Source organism: Vespa velutina, chromosome 1, assembly GCF_912470025.1.
Source record: "Vespa velutina chromosome 1, iVesVel2.1, whole genome shotgun sequence".
NCBI lineage: Eukaryota > Metazoa > Arthropoda > Insecta > Hymenoptera > Vespidae > Vespa > Vespa velutina.
Genome location: NC_062188.1, coordinates 15,185,674 through 15,201,395, shown reverse-complemented (window position 1 = coordinate 15,201,395; position 15,722 = coordinate 15,185,674). Strand labels below are relative to the sequence as shown.

General features: G+C 33.6%; 2 protein-coding genes across 6 annotated transcripts in view; one reads left to right on the top strand and one right to left on the bottom strand.

The window, feature by feature from the left end:
• The window catches only part of LOC124953572, a 331,352-nt gene extending 327,029 nt beyond the window's left edge, over positions 1-4,323 (top strand). For all 3 annotated transcript variants that reach the window (XM_047505123.1, XM_047505115.1, XM_047505105.1), the window contains one exon: positions 1-4,323. This exon is cut by the window's left edge. The gene's annotated coding sequence lies outside the window, so the exon portion shown is untranslated.
• LOC124953555 lies at positions 3,076-15,322 on the bottom strand. 3 transcript variants are annotated; one of them, XM_047505084.1, is made up of 28 exons: positions 15,119-15,322; positions 14,218-14,676; positions 13,692-14,012; positions 13,419-13,590; positions 13,045-13,353; positions 11,896-12,954; positions 11,558-11,626; positions 11,215-11,367; positions 10,178-11,089; positions 9,857-9,948; positions 9,618-9,766; positions 9,394-9,504; positions 8,959-9,303; positions 8,670-8,884; positions 8,473-8,585; positions 8,254-8,398; positions 8,078-8,178; positions 7,830-8,005; positions 7,456-7,742; positions 7,161-7,368; positions 6,901-7,084; positions 6,568-6,780; positions 6,361-6,489; positions 5,865-6,026; positions 5,599-5,748; positions 5,240-5,471; positions 4,975-5,154; positions 3,076-4,904 (listed from the first exon to the last, which is right to left on the bottom strand). In XM_047505084.1, the coding sequence occupies exons 1-28, from the start codon at positions 15,185-15,187 to the stop codon at positions 4,768-4,770; spliced, it is 6,852 nt and encodes a 2,283-aa protein (XP_047361040.1). In that variant the 5' UTR covers positions 15,188-15,322; the 3' UTR covers positions 3,076-4,767. The 3 variants fall into 3 exon arrangements, with proteins under 3 accessions (XP_047361040.1, XP_047361046.1, XP_047361055.1); XM_047505090.1 differs by lacking the exon at positions 11,558-11,626 and having other exon boundaries at positions 15,119-15,321; XM_047505099.1 differs by lacking the exons at positions 10,178-11,089; positions 11,215-11,367; positions 11,558-11,626 and having other exon boundaries at positions 15,119-15,319.
• Positions 15,323-15,722: the final 400 nt, after the last annotated feature.

Below are 15,722 nucleotides of genomic sequence, written 5' to 3'. Positions count from 1 at the left end.
GATTAAAAAGCAAGGAAAAATAAGGTATGGCTCGATGAGCGAGCGATGTAGGCCAACGTTGGTCGGCAAAATCGATTCGCAAAATGATTTTTGACGATTGCAGATGACGATGCGGCTCGCGAGATCGAATAAACAGGCTGTTCTTTGAAATCGGATTTCGGGACTAGTCTGGTCTTTAATTTAAAAAAGATTAAAAGAGAAAGAGAGAGAGAGAGAGAGAGAGAGAGAAAAGATAAAAGAAAAAAAAGCAGAAAAAAAGGAAGAAAAGAGATTTCCCTTCTGTTCTTGAACGAAGGACGACGATCGGCTTCGAGCGAAACGAATCGATACTCGGATAAGTATTTATGTAATGTATATGTACGAACGGAATATTCGCTCGGACAATATCGCGCGTGAACAGTAAGTATAGTTCCTAAGTCCGAGGCACGTACCGGCTGTATCTCGAAAGTTCTTCGAATATCCTTTCCGTTTTTCAATCGTTATAGGAAAGAGAATGATGAAAGATCGACGTATCGTAATGAGAAGTATAATCGGAGCATTCTCGAGAGACGATCCGTGACATAGCCGATTCTTTTGTATATAGCCCTTTTGATATAACGCTAAACGGACTCCTAAGTGTCAGATGTAGGTTCGTTCCTGTAGTCTCTAAGTTCAAATATAGTATCATAGATATCCGATAAGAAAAAAAAGCCACTATGATCATCGTGCCCGTACTTAAAGTTATATAAGAGAAGAGAAGAAAATGGGGGCGGGAAAAAGAGAAAAAAAGAGAAAAAAAAGAGAGACGATGCGAAGGTCGAAAGAACTCGTACGTGGTAGGATTGATGGTATTTGCAAATTACTACAAACATGATCGACGTTCAATAAATGAATCGTTTAATATCGTTCTCCGACACACTTAACGTCTTGCAAAATTAATTCGAAAGTACATTTTTATGAGTAACGTATCGATCGGGAAAGGTGAAAAGGGTGTTATAACGATAGGAAGATTCGATCAAACGTTCGATCAAGTCAACGATATCGACTTTTGCGATCTTAAAACGGAGAAAGAAAGACAGATCACGATTTTGCTAATATCCGGCGTTGTTTTCCTTCTTTGCCTGCATGAACTCGAGAGCACGAAAGAAAAACCTTCTTAAAATATTTAGGGACCAAGAGTTCGCTTCTCCTGGGTATATAGCACAATCCGAGTAAAAAGAAAAGAAAAGAAAAAGAAAAAGAAATGAAAAAAATAAACAAAGAAAAAGAGGACAAATATTGTGAAAACGATGGAAGGAAAGTAAAGGAAAAATTATTCCAAATGAAGTCACGACGATTTAATAACATTTTAACTGCCGTCACGAAATTGCCGAATTAAGAACAGATATTAAAAGGATGAAGATCTCGAAAAGTCCATTACGATTAATAGACGAATACGAACCGAGAGTCTATACAAAGATCGCGTAACAAAGAAAGTATAAATTAATCGATCGAATCGCCAAAATCCGTGAGTCATCGAACGCTATGGACACTTGCCATTCTTAAATTACTCAATAAATTATTATACATTTGATTTTATTTTCATCGAACGTATATATGTATGTATGTACTACGATTCACGCGTTGTTTCCATTACGTTCCTAACAAAATATTAATAAAAAATATGATCTTCATCCTACAAAATAGAAACGCATGAAAGTACATTACTACGAGATATAGCGATCTTTGTAATAAAACATAATTAAAAAGAAAAAAAAAAAGAAAAAAAAAAGAGAAAGAGGAAAAGGAAGAGGAAATAACCGTACATCGAGAAAAGTGAAATTCTTGAAAAAACGTTTATAAAGATATATCATTATAATATGATGTCGCATAAAATAATGGAAACGATAAATATATTATGGCATTCATCATAACATAAATGACAGTAAATATACGATTATATACGTACGAGTTCTGTACGATAAGCAGTAACGATAACGAATTTTTCGAGGTAGATATCGTTTTTCGTTATTCGTCTCGTTGGATATTATCAATTTTATCATCGTCGTCTCGAAAACAATGCACTTTAACACAAAAACTGTGAAACGTAGATCTAACGAAAAAAAAAGAAAAAAAGAAAAAAAAAAAAAGAAAAAGAAAAAACAAACTGTTTTCTTTACTTCTTAATAAACTTTCGTACGATCTTTCAAAGAATCTCTTTATCCTATCCGGCAAAACAAAGTGTCCGAATGCTCGATGATGACTCAAGGAGTTTTTTTCTCATGTAGATAGGATATAACAATCATCGACAATTATATACATGCACATTTATCGTAAGTACATAAATATAAAATTACCACCGTACCATTTAAGCCGCTTAATCGTTGCATTGTCAAATATTCATATCGTTTCACCGTGATCATTTGATCATCCTCGCTCAACAATCCGTGTTCAAAAATCCATCCCGCCCTTCTATATCAAATAACAAATCGATGAGTTTCCATCCGTCTCGAATAATTTCTTACGAGCAGCACACGATCACTTCAATTTTTTATATGGCATGCGTTTTTCTACAAATCCGATATAAAAACGCGACGATAATCGCGATTGCCTTTCGATCGGCTAAGATTTAAATGACGATAATTACGACGATAAGAGATGTGAAAGCAAGTCGATCGATTCGTGATTGATATAAAAAGAAGCGTCATCTAAAATTCATTTCCGTAAGTGCTGCTCCGTTGTCCCTTTCTATTGAGATACACTACAAAGTTTATGATTACACAATCTGTAAATAAAAGGAATGGCGTGTATATATACATACAATTATATAATATATGCGTATCTATTATGCGTTAATTTAGATTTTAAGTATTAGACCATAATCGAATTTAATGAAATCGATCAGGGCTGCCGTTGACGATGATAATATTTTTTCGTGAAATTTTTTTTCTTCGATCGTTGTCATATTTCTTTTCTTTTCCTTTCTTTTTTTTTTCGATCATCATTGACAATTATCTATTCGACTTTTGTTCCCTTGATCAATCACGAACAGAAATACATATATTTCAATTTTCTTGATAATTGTGCAGAACGATAGATCGCTTAACTTTTTTTTTCTTTTTTTTTTTTTTTTTTTTTTTTTATTTTTCCAATGCGACAGCCCTGAGGCCGAAGAAAGAGAAGGAGGCAGAGAAAAAAAATACGACTAGAAATGTTGACATGTGTCGAAAAATGTCGTAACGAACACGACAAATACTCGACGACAAGAAACGCCGATCGATCGATCTGAGATCACCTAACGCTATAATATAGCAAAAAACTAGATTCATCCTCGAAATCAATTTATAGAGAAAAATCTTGCTTATCGTCTAGTCACTAGATAGTTAGTCGAGCCCGAGCTTTTTACGCCGCGAAAGGAGCGACCGACTTTATTTACTTTCCTTTTTTTTTTTTTTTTTATATAATAAGTACCTTTGTCTACTACATATATATATATGTAGCCATGCTTTCATATCATTACATCTTGCGATGCGTTTTATACAAATTCATATACATATTATACGTCTTCGCATTGATTTTCGACGACGTTTCACAGAATTTTTCTTGCTACGGTATCTCATTGAATATCGTAAATTGTATGACATTTGAAACGTCATTTCATTTATCTATTAAATAAACATGTGAATATTTAAATCCTCCTTTGGCGAGCTTAATCGAGTCGGGAACTTTATGCCTAAATTAAGCGTACTCGAGAGTGAGAGTTAACGTTAATTTCCGCGCTAAACATATTTTCAATGAACATTCCCTTTATGTAAGAAACTTTATAGACACACGACGCGACACTCGAGAGTATAATGCGTCAATACTTCGCCAAGTTTGCTTGTAAATGACTTTAACTTTTCATTCCTTTCTTCTATCTCTTGTTTTCAATTTTTTTTTTCCTTTTCTTTTTTCTATATTTTCGCGCGATAATCTCTTTGCATGTATGATTAACGTGATCGTAAATAGGCCAAGAGAAATAAAGAATGAATGTGTGCGCGTATATATGTATGTAAAAAAAAGAGAGAAAGAAAGAGAGGCAGAAAGAGAGAGAGAGAGAGAGAGAGAGAGAGAGAGAGAGAGGAAGAGAGAGAGAGAAACTCGACCCCATAATTTACGTAACTTTTCACGAGAATCTTCATTGAATCGTTTCAGCGCATATAAAATTTCTATTGTGATCGAATTATTCGTTAAAATTATTATTCTCGATCGCAAGAAATGATCGAGATAATCTATAATGTAACGCGTTGAAAAATCATTCTTTTTTTTTTTGTATTATCATAAAAACCGACCGTATTAAAATGTTAAATAACAATATTATCCCATCATAGAATGCATTTTTTTCCAGAATATCAAGATCCAATGATTACTTCGATTCAAGCGAGCCATCCAAATGGATTGAGAATCGATGATCTGTTTTGTGTTATCGCAACAACATAGTTTAAATACTTCGTACATCGTTTCATCCGGAATCAGTTTCGTTTCATTGTACAAATGCGAGTTCTCCCCTTTTTTACTTTCGACGATGTCAAAAGAGATGCGTTGGGACTATTTGTACATACATAGGCTCAATCATGTAACAGCGATGAAACAGCAATTAAAATTATTGTAGAAACGATGATGTCTTACGAAATAAATTGCAAATCGATAAAGAAGTTAAATTGTAGTGCTTCTTTCCTCTCCTCCAAGATAAAAAAAAATTAACGTGAGAAATTTATCAACGAGAACTTGCTGAACTCGTTCGTCGAACTAATTAATTTTCGTGTGAGTTCATTTTCCTGATAGAGATTCCATGATTTTTTGATCGATCCAACGTCGATAATGAGCCACTCGAACATAAACACCCGGTTTATTAGCTTCCCCACAATGTTGTCCCCAACTCGTGATTCCGTACAATGTAAATGCACCTATACAAAAGTATATATATAATGTCCAAAATTACACGTTAAAAAATAATATTTTGAAAAAGAATCCTACCATTATGATAACACGCCAATGGACCACCAGAATCACCATCGCAAGTATCAACACCTTCATCCAAGTATCCAGCACATACCATCCCATCGCTGATCTTGCCGTGACCATAAACATACTCAGCACGACATACCGATTGGTCTAGTAATGGTATCCAGCCGTATCTGAGATCTTTCGATGGTGCTAACGGTAAAGCAAGATAATTATATTCGAATATAAATATCATTATAATTAAAGGAAAACTGACAGATTCGCAATAATGATTTACTTGTTTTCCCAGTTTCAATACTGCCAAATCCACTGATAGTACAATTCAAACCAGCAGGATATTCCGTATTTTCTGATGGCAAACAAATTGGCATGATATCCTTGCCTAAGGGTATACCTCGTCCTTTGAGCAAAACTAGAGCGATATCGTTATTCATTTTATGACCTTTACGAAAATCTTCATGAATATAATAATCTTCGATATTTGCTTCTTTCTCTGTTCCTTCCTCTATCTAAATATATTTAAGAATTGCTAAGATAATTACATTTATAATTAATACTGACAGAGAGAAAGAGAGAAAAAAAGAGAGAGAGGGAGAGAGAGAGAGAGAGAAATTTGATTTTGAAAATGTTCCTTACTTCAGTATTGTAATCTCCAGCACGAACAAAGTACGTTCCTTTATTATAACCTTCCAAACAGTGTGCAGCCGTGAGAACGTGCAAAGGCGACAAAATAACCGCTCCGCACCAATGATTGGATCGGCTATGTCCTCGAACTCGTATACTGGCCTACCAATTTATATTATATTAACAAATTGAATCAATGTTTAAACAATACGATTCAAGTAATTATTTTTTTATTACATTTATTTTTCCTAAATTATTTATTAAATAATTTTGTTTACCTGCCACGGATATGTGCCTTTTGGTGCAATCGAACCATGCACTACTTTAGCAAATATAAGATCCTCGTCATCGTTGAAATCTTCCGAACGTTTTCCACAATTCGCTGGTAGTACATCATTAATTCTTGGTTCCGGTAAATTGGTCATCGTTTCCAAGAAAAACTGAACGATCAACAGGTAAATCAGGGCCAAGGAATGTAGTAATCATTCTTCGTATGCATTGTATACTTTCATATTTATTTTCACTGACAATCGTGTCAAGAAATTACAAAGTATTTATATTTATTTACCGTTATTGTACAAATAAGTTAAATTTCTAAACGCTAATAATAGATAATAGTAAAGGCGAATTATAAAATTATTAATAAAATTAGATCTTTGGTTACGTTTACTTTGCAAGACTAGAAATCACAGATTTGTAGAGACAAATCATTGTGTTTCGACTAAATATGTATACAAATTAGGATCTAGTCCGAGAGAAATTATTTCGAGTTACCTCGGAGTCATTGTTCACGGCTCCAGGTGAACAGATTACACCTGCATCCTCATTGTGATCGCAATTGTTTCGTCCCCAGTGATTGTGATAGCAATATTTCAATTGAGTTTCGTTTCCACGACAAGAAACCTAATTTTAATAAAATCGAAAGGATGATTTTAAATAAGAAACAAAACGAGTGTGAATACAAAATTACAAAAAACATACCTCATCGAGCCAAATAGGTCCTTGTCCAGGACCAAAAAAACTGTCTTTTTTTGCTTTTGCAACACCACCATATCCCAAAGATCTACAAATTACTCTGGCTGTAGCAGCAGAGAAATCATCGTCACAAACTGTGCCCCATATACCATGATGACGAATTTCTACTCTGCCTTCCAATGGACTGCTACCATTTACCAGGCGAATTTCAAATGGAGCCTTATTTAATAAAGAAATTGAAATAAATTATTTTCGATTTTTTATTTATGATTTCCTATTTATGAGGTGATTGATAATCAGATGAAATTCCATTAATAAAAAATTAAGCATATCTCTTACATTACAATGTTCATCACTTTCGTCCGAATAATCCGAACAGTCTGCAACCTCATCGCAAATAAACGCTATAGGTATACATTCCGGACTGTTCTCGCATTTCCAATAACCTTCCTGACAACTATCAACTGCTGTTTTGCAAACTACTCCTACAGCTTCCTCCGGTTGACAATTATGAACGCCCCAACTGCAGAATTACAATAATTACAATTTAATTACATTCATACATCGTATCTCCTTTATTTATTGGAATATCAACGTACCCTTCGAAATCACATTCGCGTAACGATGTTTCGTTGCCACGGCATTTCAATTGATCTACCATAAATCGATTTGGTGGATCTAAATTACCATAAAATCCTCCAGGTTTAATTTCCAAAGCACCGAGCGGAAAACCAAGTTCTTTGCAAATAACTCCAGCATTAATCATACCAAAACCATCGTCACAAACTTGACCCCATATGCCCCAAACTATTAAAAATTAATTAATGATAATATCGAGTAGCCAAACGATTTGATGAAGATTTATCAATCGAAAAATTAATTTTCCTTATTTACCTTTAACTTCGATTCTACCCTCGTCAAAATTATCCGAGCCAGCAAGCCGAATAGCATAATCGAGATTTTCCACAGTACAGACATTTTCATCAGTACGATCGTTGCAATCATTTTTTCCATTACATACCAACGTCTGATTGATACACTTGCGATTTCCACAGATGAACATATTGTCACAATTAACACTTCTTTCTTTCATTTCATAATAATCGAATTCCTTAGTAGGCTTTAAAGCTCCTGTCAAACCGATATTGCTATCACTCAGCAAACAAATGTTCTCACTAGCCCTAAAAATGTACAAATGTAAAAAAATATCATACATATCAATAATTGAAATTTTTCTAACAAATATAAGGGTAAGTTGAGAAACATACTTATGAGCGAATGACCGACAAGTGAAATCAGCTTCTTTACATCTTAGAGCACACGTTTTCAAAGGTGCATTCAACCACTTTTCGACATCGTATCCCTCAAGTCTATGCTTTGCAAATTTCTGATAAAGATCCAAATGATTCATGCATGCTCGCTCATCTGCACCGTTCGTACAATCCTATAAAAATCAATGAAATTAATTCAAGTTTATATCATCGGTATATGAAAATGAAAAAGATCATTTTTATACCTCTTCACCGTCGCAAACCCACGGTGACGGGATACATTCGCCAGGTAAACATTCGAAGTGTTTCGGTTTACATTGACCACTTAAAAGTAATTTTTTCGAGCCTAGAATAAAACCCCATTATTTTTTTCATAATACAATTATAAAATTAAAATAATAAAAAAAAATAAATAAATTACCAATTTTTCCACAAGATGGAATATCGCAATATTCTTTTTCTCCGTAAAAACTTATGAAACACCATGGTCTAGATTCTTTGTCCGGATTTGGATTTCTACAGTAATTGTGGGATCGCAATTTTTCTTTGACTTCACGATTAATTACCTATTTCATAAAAATATTCAACGATTAAAGTATTGTAATTTATTAAATATTATTATAAAAGATTTAATACATACATTTACATTGAGGTAAGGAAAAACTCTGTTATCGCCCCAAGGGAGGCACTCTTTGCCTGAAGTAGATAAATTTGCAGTTCCAAAATATTGATTGCCCTTACCATAAACACAACCTATAAAAAAAATACTTGTGATAAATACTTTATACTTGATCGTTATGAATGTTCAGATTAAATCTTATAAATGATTGTACATACTAATGTCATCGTATGGTCTTTTGCAAATATAGGAATGTCCCTTCACAGAAGTAGCACAATCTTCAATATCCCAAAAGAAATAATCCGCAACGCAAATCGAATCAGGATGATTATGACAAGGAAACTTTCGTTTCATAATTATACAAGCTGGACGTGAACCCACCCAAGGTGGCAATTTCTTATCTTCCATCCAACCTGGCCACCATTTTGTAAATCTATAAATGGTATCTTTGTTAAGAAGAAAAGCAAAAATAAAGAGATAAACATGAATGTTTACGGTCGAACTTACTTAAATTTTGCACGACTTGAATCTTCCCAAAGCCACAAAGTCCTATTGAATGTGGTAAAACCAACTCCGGAAGTCATAATCGATCCAATTATTGGATGCAATTGTAACAACCATTCCGACACAAAGTTGTTTTCATCTTGACTCGTAATATCAATAAGTCGACTATCCCTTTTAATACAATATTGAAGTGCTTCTGCATGATTTAATCCAGTATTAGAATCAGCCAAGTGATAACATTGACCTTCGTGTGGAATTTCATCTTTACGACAATGTGCTATTCGATTTGGTAAACATCTGACACCTATTGCATCTCTTTCCACACGACACTCTTGTCCATGTGTGAATCTATAACAATTATTTTCTTTTTAAGAATTTATGTAGACGGAAGAATCGTACAATTTCATTTATAGGATAAAAATATCCTAATAAACGTACTTGCACGATTGAAATCTGTTTTCAGTTCCAGAACAAGTTACGGAATTCGCTGCAATCCAAGTTGGCATTCCATTACGTTTATTTCTTCCTTGCCAAGCCATTTCGGCGCCTCTATAAATCGCAAAGAAATATTATCTTAAGGGATATTCAACATGAACATTGTAATCTTAACGCGAATCCTATTTTCATTATATTAAATCAAGAACGTTAACAAAGTAATATACCTAGTGTATCCTAATTGTCTGCAAACTACATGAGCTTCTTTAAGCATCCAACTATTTCTAGAATCGCAAACTATTCCCCAACCTGGTTGAGCTCCTTGAACTTCAACGTAGCCATTTGTTGGACCAGAACCACCTCTGAGACGTATAATCTGTTATATAACGTAACATTAATATTATTGATTGTGAAAGAATTAAACTTAATATATTTCAATTGCAATTTATCTTAATAAGATACTGACTTGTCCTGAAATCGGCGTAAATGGTTCAGTCTTTTTTAAATGTGACAGTGGCTGAACTGGTGGGATATAGTACACAGGAAACGGAGGTTCCTCTGTAAATATAAAAAATATGTATATAAATTTAAAACATTATTAACGCGTTATACTTAAAATAATTATTTTACAAAATGTTTAAATAGTCTGAACTTGCACCCAAGATCAATCGCTTCAGTATCATGCACCAAAAGCATAAACATGCACGAAAAAGCTTAGATATTATAATTGACAAAATTCTTACCCATTTATCTGTAATAAAATTAGAATTAAATCGAAGCAACTTACCATCGCGATAGGGTGGTACTTCTATATTAAAAATATCCACCTCCGTGTTCTTTTTATTGATTCTCATGATAACAGAGGAATCATTCTTGCTCGCGACTTTAGTCTTATTTTCGAAAACCAATATTGGTTTCCAAGTTTCTTTATTTTCTAGAATATCTACGTCATATGGATCTACATCAGCTTCGTGAACAACCTTGTTGGATATCGGTGTCGAATTTTCATTTTCAAATGTCAATTTTGTATCGTTAAACTGTGGTTCAACCATATCATATTCGAACGGTATATTAGGATCGGTAGTATTGCTTTGATTTTCCGGAATATTTTGTGAAACAGAAATACTTTTCTTCTTGGACGGTTTTGAATAAACATCCGGTATCTTTTCCGTTATAACATTCTCGGAAATTAATGGATAGGCATCGAATTGTTTAATTGAACGATTGGCTGCATGATGAGAATTGAGCTGCGGTATTGTAATTGATCGATTGATCGTGCTATCAATAGCTTGACTAGAAACCGGATGAAAATCTTTTCCAGTAGAATGATGACTAGCCGCGCCTCTTAAATCTGTCGATCTTGACTGATTGAAAGAATGCTTAATAGAATCATCGTCGGATGGTTGCGGAATATTTACAGAATTCGGAGTAAACCGTACAGGATAATGATTACTTGGAACGATAGAACTCTTAGAAATATCTTGATTATGTAATGGCGTACGCGTGTAAATGCTGCCGTAAGTTCGATTAAAAGAGAAAGGTGTTTGTTGATTGTTGGGATTATATGTTTTAGTCCTCGAATGTCCTTGATTAATCTCTAATTCTTTTGTTATAAGATGGCCTTTTGTACCATTATAATTAACATATATTCCGTACGGATAGAATGGTTTTTTAGAAATTTGTGTAGAATTTCTATCATCTAAAAAAAAGACTAATTTAAACGTTTATATTAAAAGCATAACTTACTTCATATTGAATCTACAATTTTTGTTTAGATACGTAAATAGTTATAAAACAATGATCTTTCATTCGATATAAGCGTACCTGTCGATACCTGTCCTTTCGCTTGTAAAAAGACATTGGTTTTAGTTGACCACTTATCCATTTTTGAATCAACTTCCTTGTCATTCGTGGTTTGTTGCTGGATATTAGTTCTCGCAAGCCATTCACGTAATTTTTCTTCTTTATCGATCATATCTATATATCAATATGGTTTTTAACGATTATAACGATTCAAAAAAGAAATAGGGCATATATTATTTTATATAGATAATATAATAGAACTTTGTATATCATAAATAATAAAGTTAGTTTTATAGCTTGCAAATCATGTTAAAACTTAACGTAATCAAATACCCTTTTTTTTTGGTTACCGATTATCGCTTACCATTTTCTTTATATTTTCTTGATTCTTCATCCTCAGAGAACAAACCTTCTTGATTCGTACGATGATATCCTTTCAGATAAAAAATTTCCCAATATGGATTTATATAACTGTTATTTGGGGATCGAGCATTAACAATACTAACCCGTTTATTTGGAAAGTAACCCATATGATTCAACATGCTATCAAAATAAATTGAACAACTCTGATCATGCCATGCAAATCGTTTTAAAGCCATGCAAATATTTGCATTCTTGTTTACATGCCGACCTATTCAAATAATCAAATAAAAAACCGCAGAGAAAAGACAAGAATTCATTTAAAACATAATACAAAATCACCTTGGTTCCATGGCCGAGTCGGTGGTTGATTAGGAATTTGTGATTGATTTGATTGATTTGATTGATTAATCCATGTGTCAGGAACGAAAACACGTGGTCGATTTTCGGCTGAAATTGATCGATTCCACGTAATATTATCTTGATTTGGTTTTGGGAAATATATTCCACTTCGTATATCAAAAGTTCTATTCGTTCTATTTCGAGATTTCATATCATCGGGCAATTTGTAAACGTTCTCAACATAAATATTTCTTTTCAAAGTCGTAGATTCATTCGATTCTCTATTAAGAAGTTCAGGATCGATTCTATTTTGCGTTTGAACAGTGCTATTGAATTTGTTTCTAATTGGTCCATTAGGTGTATAACGCCGAATCAATTTATCTTCAATCGTTGTTAATTCAGTTCTTGAGTGATTATTAATTTCTCTAAACGTATTTAGCGTTTGCTGGTTGTCAAATTCGTCATTATTTATCTGAAGATTATGCTTATGATTCAAAGAATTGCGATTCCATGTTTCTTCAGTGGTATGTGAAGTTGAAGAACCTTGTTGGTATCCATTAAGTCCAGATATTCTTCTATTAGCACCTTCGTATTGGGAATTATTAGAATTATTATAATGATAATGATGATGATGATGCTGATGATAATGATAATGTTGATCACAAGGGTCTTGACTATGTGCCATTTGATTCGTAGTATTACAATCCTTTCTGGTCATAGACTGTCCTGGTCCTGAAAAATTATCGTAATGATGGCCTTGATAATGATAATGATCCTGAGGCGTTTCGATTTGATTATTGCGGTTATTGGTAGATCCCATGGAATTATGTTGATTTTGTTGAATATAACTTGGTTTTTGAATTATCGGCCTCCACGGTAATTCTGATGATTCAGTCGTAGTCATAGGCTGAACTTCGGTATTCCAAGAACCTTGACCATGATGATCATAACGATTATAAGTGTGATTATATCGAGGATGTTCACGCCAAGACCCTGGATCTCCTCGGCTATGTTGCGGCCAAGGTCTGCTTGTTGTCGTAACTTGCTTTAAAGTTTCCTCTGACAAATCAGTAATACCAATAACATTTCAACTTTGTTTAAAGCATACTATCGTCGTTTAAACCTTAAATAATTATAATTGATTATTACCTTTTTTACAAGCTGGTACTTTGTAAGGCCAATCGCATACCGATATAAGTGGATTAAAAGCTGTACCAGGTCCACAATCCATCACATACGTAAAACCATTCGCACACTGCAAAAACTTTCTACAAGTTTCTGGATGAGGTAATAATCCTGTAAAATCTGCAGGACACTCGATCTTTTTTGCGGATGGCTGTGTATTATATTTCGATCGATCAACAAAAATATTAGTACGATCGTGATAAGAATCATGAAAATTTTGATTCGGTGTTACATTAGGATTCTTTGTTGTATCCTTTTCTGACTTTAACGCATCTGTTAATTTAAACAGAATATTGATTTATATCTTTATCATCATATAACAAATATTTTACACTAACCTTCGCAGCCTCTCACATTGTAAGGCCAATCGCAGACGCTGATGGCAGGATTGAAAACCGTACCAGGACCGCAATCCATCTCGAATGTGTTTCCATTGGCACATTGCAAAAATTTGGCACAATTTGTAGGATGTGCAATGAGACCTGTCACGTGAGATGGACATTGTGGTTTCTATTAACAAAGAAATCAAAGAAAAAATAAATAAATATATATATTTTTCTTTATGCTTAACGAATTAACAAAAATTTGTTAAAATGAATACATATACGTACTTGTAATTTTCCTTGTTCCGCGTTGATTTTCAAAAAGTAAGCGTTTGAGTAACGTATAAGATCAGACTCTTCTATGCCATAACATTTAACTTTATGCGGAAAATCACATTCCAATGTCTCAGGATTAAACAAAGTACCAGGAGCGCATGGTTGAACGAACGCTTTGCCTTTCCAGCAGTTGACAAAAAATTTACAATCGGGAGGATAAACAAATTGACCAGTAGATTCTAAACTTGGACATCGTACACCCGATTGAGGATCGTAATGCGCTACTGTCAATATGGGTTGAGACAAAAATAAGATTCTCTCTTTTCTCGGTTTCTAAAAACAATGCAAAATATTCGATTGATATGCGTATATTTATATAATATTCATTCGAATGAAGAATTTATATTGTAATAGCAATATAAATTAAATATGAACTCTCTTAATCGTACTATCAAAACGTTTATGTACTAAACCAAATTAAATAGTGGTATTATCAACAGTCTCGCTGTTAAACAAAAAAACAAAATTGTAACATTACCGTGCTTTCACTTCCGATCCCTTCATATAACAGAGTTTGATCGTTATATACGGGTAACTTGTGCTTTGATTCCTTTAGTGAAGTTTCAGAATTGTTGTGATCTTGATAAACATTATTATCTTTAGAAGTAGAATCATATTTGTATTGATCTTCTGGAAAAGGCTTCCAATCGTCAATTTGACCAAATTGATCTTGATCGTGATTCTGTTCGAATTGATCATCTATCTCTGTGCGTTGTTCAATTTCGCTACCAGAAGTTTTACGCCATGGTGTCCAAGATTTTCTATTTGAATTCACGATAACAGGCTTCTTTACTTGACTCTCTTCCGCGTCAATCCACCATTTGGCAGATCGAGCTAAATCATCGGGTGGCTGTAGATCTTTTTCGTTTAGATACCAAGGCAACGATAATTCACGACGATTTGGCGCTTTCGTTGTTATTTCTTTTGGATCGTATATCTACAGATCGATATTTTATATAATTGTGTAAAATTCGATAGAAAACGTCATTAAGAATATACTAATTACGTAGTAATAGTACTTCTACTGATCTTTCATTCTTGTAATTAAAGCAATTGACACTCTTAAAACAGTTGTTCAAATATTGAAATATCTTTTCTTATTTATGCTAGAAACTTTATCTCAGTAAATTATTCATTCGACGGATATTCCAATCGTTACAATAGAACAATATGAAAAAATTAAAACATAGTAACTATCAATGAATTAATATTAAATATATCATTTTAATGTATAAATAATTTTCAAAGTATAAAATATGTGTACTCAAATATATCTCTAAAAACGGAATGATGAAGTTGATGAGTTTTCGAAAAATATAATATTTCAGATTGAATAACATTGAAAGAAATGACATTGAAAAGGAATTTTTTTCACGTACCGCGGAAGTGAAGGTTCCAAGATACACCAGACAGAATATAACGTATAAACGATCGATCCACGATGTCATTCTTAATACAATTGAGAAACATGTAGCATAGCACACTATTGCTCACGCACTCACCATAAAATCGGTCGGTATTGAATACAATTTTAATGAAGCTTGCACAGACACTGTTTTCTTCTGAAAGATAAACCAAAGAGACGAGAGAGAGAGAGAGAGAGAGAGAGAGAGAGAGAGAGAGAAAGAGAAAATAGAGATGTTGAAGAGGGAAAAGGAGGAGAGAAAAAAAACAAAAATCTAATGTGCATAACTTCTTAGAAGAAAAGGGTTATCGATTTAGAGGGCAGATCAAGGGTCGCGTGATCGTCATCGTAAAAGAACGTAAAGCGAAGATTGCATTGAAGAAATAAGAAAAGATAAGAAAGAGATAGAAAGAGAGAGATAAAGAGAGAGAGAGAGAGAGAGAGAAAGATCTTTATTGACTACACGCAGTGTCAACGTGTATACACAGTAATCGAGCAAATGCACACAGAACTATTTGCCAATTGATTCTACGCGAGAGTAAATTGCCTCTTGTTTTACTAGTCATCGAGCTCATAAA